The sequence below is a fragment of the Grammomys surdaster genome, unplaced genomic scaffold (assembly GCF_004785775.1).
Source record: "Grammomys surdaster isolate TR1022 unplaced genomic scaffold, NIH_TR_1.0 63, whole genome shotgun sequence".
Lineage (NCBI taxonomy): Eukaryota > Metazoa > Chordata > Mammalia > Rodentia > Muridae > Grammomys > Grammomys surdaster.
Genome location: NW_021604565.1, coordinates 4,058,059 through 4,064,948, shown reverse-complemented (window position 1 = coordinate 4,064,948; position 6,890 = coordinate 4,058,059). Strand labels below are relative to the sequence as shown.

Sequence of the window (6,890 nt, the reverse complement as noted above, 5' to 3'; positions counted from 1 at the left end):
GTGTGAGGTCTGAGGACAGGCACACTCACACCCACACACTGTCACATTGTTTTCTTCCCACTTCCTGTTCCAGCATGCTATGTCTCAAGGTTACTGGTGAACTCTTTGAATCCAGGCTTATTCTCCTCAATTCCACCTTCTGATATTTAACTGACCCAGGCAGAGCAAACTAGGTGGAAGACAGAGCCCACTGTTCACTATCACTATGGTCCTGTCAAAGTTCACATTCCAAGCCTCAGATGAGGCGCAGACCTCTCCAGGGCTCTTGGGAGCTCTTGCTATCCACAGAGAAGAGTCGCAATCATTCCTCACCATCTATTACCACTCGCTACACCACTGTTCCCGTCTGCTAATATCTGATTTTACAGAGACTCGTATAGCTTTCTTGTTCTATTAGGACATGTACAACCATTTTTTAAAGCAAGGAAAGCCTGGCATGCACTAGGGGCGCCACGCCCTCACCTGTCACATCCAGCAGCACTCCGCCAGCTTCCGTGACGATGATGCCAGCTCCCGCCATGTCCCAGCAGTGGATCCCCATTTCATAATAGGCATCGGCTCCCCCAGTCGCCACAAGGCACATATTAACAGCAGCTGTTCCCACACTCCGGATTCTAACACGATAAACAAGATTGGAGGATAAAAGAACTCTCAAAACAAGGATTTCTCCCTCTATAAGGTTGTTTCATTTCCAACTGAGCACCAACTGAGACTGCTTGCCTTCATCTTGAGAAGAACCGAGGATAAATCTGTTCTCTAATTTTAAAATAAAGCATATAATGTTTAATCATCAGGGCTGGTTAAGGGCAGTTGCTGCTCTTGCAATGGGATGATGGGTCACACGATGCACTCCCAGGGGACCTGAAGCCCTCTCCAAGCTTCTGCAGTCGCTGTACTTATGTGGTGCAAGCAAGCATTCATATACATAAAATATGAATACATTTTAAAAATATCTAATCACTACATACTATGTAAATCATGAATTTTCCACAAAGCAATCATTTAATAAGGTAAACATGACAATAAAGACTTTAAGAGAAAATAAAACAAAACACACCAAAGCAAGTCAAATGTGGTTGCATACTCCTGCAATCACAGTACCTGAGACGCTGAAGCACAATGATGGTGGGTTCAAGGCCAGCCTGGAGTACACTGCATCACTGTTGTCTCAAACAACAACCACAGCAACAAAAACCCAGACAAACGAAGAAGAATGACGCTTTTGTAGGTTCTTGTGCCTGGACCCCAGAACTTCAGTGTCTCTGTTCTACATAGACAGTACTATGTGAGTAGTCTCCAGGGTGTGTAAAACACTACGTCACTACTGCTCAGTGGTTGGAAAGCCCCATGCTTGAAGCCACACAGTCCAGTTGGGCTCTGCATGAACATATGGTCTTTAATTTTTAAAAATGTCATTGTTTTCTACAAGTAATAGGAGCTTTAAAATGCTCAAAAATGTCAAGCACATAACAAAACTAAAAGACTCTAAAGCCGTCCGTAAGGATGTGGCTGAGCGAGGACAATCGGGCCGTGAAGAGCCGCACAAATGCTAGTCTTCGCACTTGCGAGGCCAGAGCAGGAGGCTCATGCATTCAAGACAAAATACAGAGAAACCATGGGCACTCGTGTTGGATATGGTTATGTTAACAAATATTGAGTGTAGGCAGAAGGGGGAGGCTTGGGGTGGTGTCTCACACCTTGCAACCCCACACTTGAAAGGCCAGTTAAGAGGACCAACAGCTGGAGGCCAGCTTGGGCAGAATTAGACCTTGTCTCAAAATCAAACACATGGCAGCAACTACACCAAAAAGGAGCCAAGGAGCAGGGAAACATAATGTCTGTTACTCTCAAATGTTGTACTCAAATTTCCTTTAAATTTTGTATTTATTTGTTTACTTATCTTTTTATTGTTGTTTCTGAAACAAGGTTTCACTAAACGCTTCAGACTGGGCTGGAGCTTTCTGCCTTCCTATTTCAGCCCCTCTAATGCTGAAGCTATAGTGGGTATCGCTGTATCTGCTTTAAACTCCTTCAGTAATAAATGTTTAAACCTCTGGTAATAAGGCAGAGATCCATTCCCTCAAAATATATTTTTCAAAAGTATAGGAAATTAATGAATTGTATGTTTTTTCCCTGTATCTAAAAAACAAAGACTGTACAACATCTTTCACAAAGCCAACTTTAAAAAAGAAAAGGAATGACAAAACACTGGTCACCTTCAAAGGGTACCCCACTTTCCCCCAAAATGGGCAAACACACTGATGCCAAAACTAAGCGTAGGCCCAGCTTTGTAGTGGCAGATTTTCCACACAAGTTGTGAGGAGCTAAGGTGGGAGGGGTAAGAAGAGGAAGAGGAGAAGTAAGGAGAGGAAGAGGAAAAGGAAGAGGAGGAACTGGGGAAGCAAAGATGTAGGAGCCATGGAGAACCATGCATGGATCGAGCGCAGTCCTGGGTAACAACTTATATCTAGGTTAGTTAATTGGGTAACACCTTTAATTGTGTGGGCATCTTGTTAATTTGAGCATTACCAAACTTAAAAAGCATTTGGCTAATTTTTAAGTGTTAGAGTCTCATTTCTGTTGGGTACCACATGGATGGAGGGATGGTCTGGGCTCAGCCCAATCTTGTGGAGACAGCGTGGTGGATTGGCAGAGCCATCTCTCACTCTGGCATCTCGTGGGTAGCAGGGCTAGCTTCCAAGTGCCACCATTTTAAATGGTTAACAGCTCAACCTGGACTACAGGAATTCTGGTGGTTAGACAAAAGCCAGCATTCCTCAGGAACTTGTAAAATTAGTTCCCATCTGCCAAAAGGAGTCATTTCCCTTACCTCTGACAGAAGAGACGTATGGCTCCATTGACCAATACCTGTGGTACACCAGACTCCTAGTCTCCCCCCACCCCCTCACTACTCACCCTCCTCCTTTGTATTCTCACTCTGTGCTCTCACTGCTGGCTCCCCCCCTGCTATCCTCCTGCTCCCGCTAAGGTCTGTTCTCCATGTCTCCTATCTCACTGTTCACCCTGGTTTCCCAGCCCTGGCCACACTCAATCTACTTCTTTTTCTCTCTGTTCTGAACTCCTCCAGATGCCCTTGGCTGTTCTTTCTCTCTTATCAACAACAGAAACCTTCACTATACAATAGAGAGGTCATGTCAGCATTTCCTTTACTCACCACACGCCCCCCCCCACCAGCCCTACATACAACACCTTTGATTGGAAGTGTGTTTTACAACTTATATTTTTGTTTCATATCAAATGTAATGAAGAACTAAGCAAGAACAGTTCATCTAATTCCACATGACAAGTTTTAGCTTATGAAGAAAGGTGCAGTGAGCAGGACAGTAATACTTAGAATCCCAGAATTCAGCAGGCTCAGGCAACAACTACAGACCTGATAATATCCTGGGCTACACAGTAAGATCCTGCCTGAAAGGGAAACAAACTGAAATCTAAACCCAAGAAGGTCTATCTCTCTGTTTCTTATGTGAGATACAGAAGATGGGGTACTGACAGCTCAAGTTCTAGAAGGAACGAACTGAGACTGCTCACAAGTAAATTCTTGTGCTCTGCGCTCAGAATCCTTCAGTCATCGCCACAGGGAAACTTCTGCTGTCCTCTGCGGAACATCCAGAGCTCTCTCTCAGGCAGGGGTTTGCTGTCAGTAAAATCTTGTTCTTCTAGAAACAAACCCCTAAGGATTACACAAAACACTACTCTGCTAGCAAGCCATGACAGCAGGGACCCAGATTCTGAACTAGATCTTCATCTGATCCTTCCGGAGTCCAAGTGTCCCTGAGAGCAAAGAGAGTTGGCACTGCATCAAAAGATCTGGGTCTGTTCTCTGGTTGGGCTGGCTCCAGCTTTCTTCAAACTTTCACGTTGAAGAAAGTGAAGGGGCGCCTTACTGTAAACCACAATGCTTACAAATGACATATTAGTAAAAAGTGTCATGTTTATTATAAACCTGTTCTTTACTAGGACTGTCCTATTTGAATTTATACAAAACTATAGACTCAACAAAAACATTATGAGACTGCATGTGATTATTTTGTAACTTGGGTATGCAGTTCTCAAGTATGAACCAAGAAGGTTCAATCTCAGAACATTGGACACCTCTGAATTCATTCTCCAAATTATGCAACTGGTTTACCATTACTGGCTTTGTCTTGTGCCTGCTGTCTCACGGTGTTCTCTATGAGCAATTCTGAAATCTCAGTGACAGTTCAAACCACCAGCTGAGTACAACAGCACTTAGCCTTGGGAACATTTCCTCTTTCAACTAACTACTGGGGTAAAAAAACAAAACAAAACACTATTTCTTCCTTCAGCTAATACCAAAATAAAAGGCTAAAGTATAAACTGCTTGAAGCTGTTTTATAGCAATTTTACTGGCCATGGTTAAATTTCAAACTTTAAATAGCCAACTGCAACGACAGCTTGTAAGAAGCACCTTGTTCTTGCCTCAAGGACATTACTCCCTGGGCCTCCAGCGCTCCATGTTCTGGGAGGTTCTGGGATGTTCAGCGGATAGGTGACAGAACCTCTCATTCACCTCACTCATTACTGTGTATATTCGCAAATCATAGTTTGTACCACAGTCAAATATTCTTGGAACATCTTAACTCCTAAAACGGAAGTTAAATATTAAAGGAAGAGAATGATCTGGAAGCCAGGGCTGTAGCTGTATCGGCATCAGCTCATCTCCTGGAGCCACTTCATGTGTCTGAACCTCTGACACATGCCTACATTAGATGATCCTTGGAACATTATCAAACTCTATCCCTGATGATTATTTGCAGGAGAAAAAAAGGTAGCGACAATTGGCAATAAGAGAAAATCATTAAATTCTATTGTTATTTATGAGCTCTCACTGTGTAACCCAGGCTGTCCAAACCCCCAGCCTTTCCAGCCTCAGCTTGCTCAGTACTGGGATGACAGACAAGTGTTCCAGAGCCTGGCTTCCCCATGGCTTCGTGTTCATTTGAGACGGTTCTTCTTGTGTAGTCAGGCTGTCCTTGAACTATTCTCTACAATCCTCTTGTTCAGCTTCCTACAGGCCGAGGTTACAGGTATGCTCTACCACGCCTTGCCTCGTATAGGCCGAGGTTACAGGTACATGGTATCATGCCTTGCTTCAGTGGCTTCTTAAAGGATTACTTTTATTGAAACAACCATAACAAAGGTCAGCAATGCTACTTGTGTCACCAATACCTGCATTAAATTTAGGAACATCAAATTGCTAGCTTTTCCTAAAACCTCTTGGATATGTACTTGCTTCAAAAACAAACAAATAAAACTTTTCCAGCTAGGGTCTTTATCATGTTTTCCAGACTAAACCCTAACTTCTGGAATCAAGCAATCCTCCTGCCTCAGCATCCTAAAGAGGCTAGTACTAACATGGTCCATCAGTCCCAGCTCTCACTTCTGGTGCATCTACGCAAGTGTCCTGTCATTACTGAAGGGCTCTGAGACTGGAGAGCAGTGCTACAGGTGTAAAATATGTAGCACTAGCACTCAACAGGCTAAGGCAGGAGAATCTCAAGCTCCAGGCCAGCCTATGCTACAGTGACATCCTACCTCCACAAAACAAAGAAAAGAAAAAGAAATATATATATATATATATATATAACATTATAGATTTAGTGAAATAAATCTGCCAAAATTATAAGCATTTATAAACACAAAAATTAAAAATAAAGAACTTATGAAATAAACAAAGTAACTACAAATGATACAGACAGAAATCACAGCACAAGATTACTGTACTGTGATACAGAACAGCAGTATCAATATATTAATAATTTGTCTATTAAGAAATATTTATAAATTGACTTATAAATTGATACTGTATTCAATGTTTTATGCAAGAGACACACTTAAAATGACATTAAGGTTAGGAATTGTGGAACACACCTCTAAGCCCTCCATTGAGGAGTCTGAGGCAGGGGGACACTAAGGCACAGGGAAGGCAAGGCAACAGTACTGTGAATCTGAGGCCCTCCTGAGATACACAGCAAAACTCTGCTGTAATAATCAAAAACAAAGCAAAATTCATCTCAAACCAAGATTTCCAGTCACCTCTAGCCTCCACACACACGCACACGCACACACATCCCACCACCACACATACACACACACACACACACACACACCACCACCACCACCACCACCACATATACCCCTCCCCCCCAACACACACACACAGGAAAGATCAAAATTAATTCCTTTCAAGTTAAGAGCTCTGGAAGTCTGGGTGGGAACGAGAAGGCTTACCCATGGATGGGGATGGAACACAGCTTCTCCATGTTGGAGAGAATAATCCGTAAGGTCTCCGGCTTTCTGGACGAGCCCAACTCGGTCACCAAGAGGGATTTGGTAATGTCTGAAAAAAGAAGACATTTCAAATAAACCACTACCTCTCACTAACAAAAGTCCACAACAGCAAAGCTGACACAATTCAGAAGGAAATGGGACATTGAAACCCTCTTTCCTAGTTTATCCGACTTTTCCCAAGCTTCAGGTGTTAAAACTCATATAAAAGAGCTGTGGTGTTTGACACACATCTGCAATTAAAACAAAATAATAAATCATTTTGAAAAATAAACAACAGCAAAGGAAATGAACAAAAAATATGCCCTCAAATGAAGCCTTTAAGAGAAAGGATAGGGCTGGGCAAAGTGCTGGGCATCTTTAATCTATGCACTCAGGAGACAGAGGCAGGGGGATCACTCAGTTCAAGGCCACACTGGTCTACAGAGCTAGTTCCAGGCAAGAGCTACAGTGTGACCTTGATTAAAAACAAAACAAAACCAGAGAGAAACAAAAGAAGGAAGAAAGGAAGGAAGAAAGGAAGGAAGGGAAGGAGGGAGGGAGGGAGGGAGGGAGGG

The 6,890-nt window shown here is 42.9% G+C and overlaps 1 protein-coding gene across 1 annotated transcript in view; it reads right to left on the bottom strand.

Moving 5' to 3' along the window:
* The window catches only part of Impa1 (inositol monophosphatase 1), a 17,232-nt gene that overhangs the window by 2,013 nt on the left and 8,329 nt on the right, over positions 1–6,890 (bottom strand). Inside the window, exons 7-8 of the mRNA XM_028765705.1 lie at positions 6,277–6,385; positions 463–614 (exon numbers count right to left, since the gene is read on the bottom strand). Of these exons, the coding sequence (XP_028621538.1) occupies positions 463–614; positions 6,277–6,385 (261 nt within the window). The remainder of the gene's footprint in view (positions 1–462; positions 615–6,276; positions 6,386–6,890) is intronic.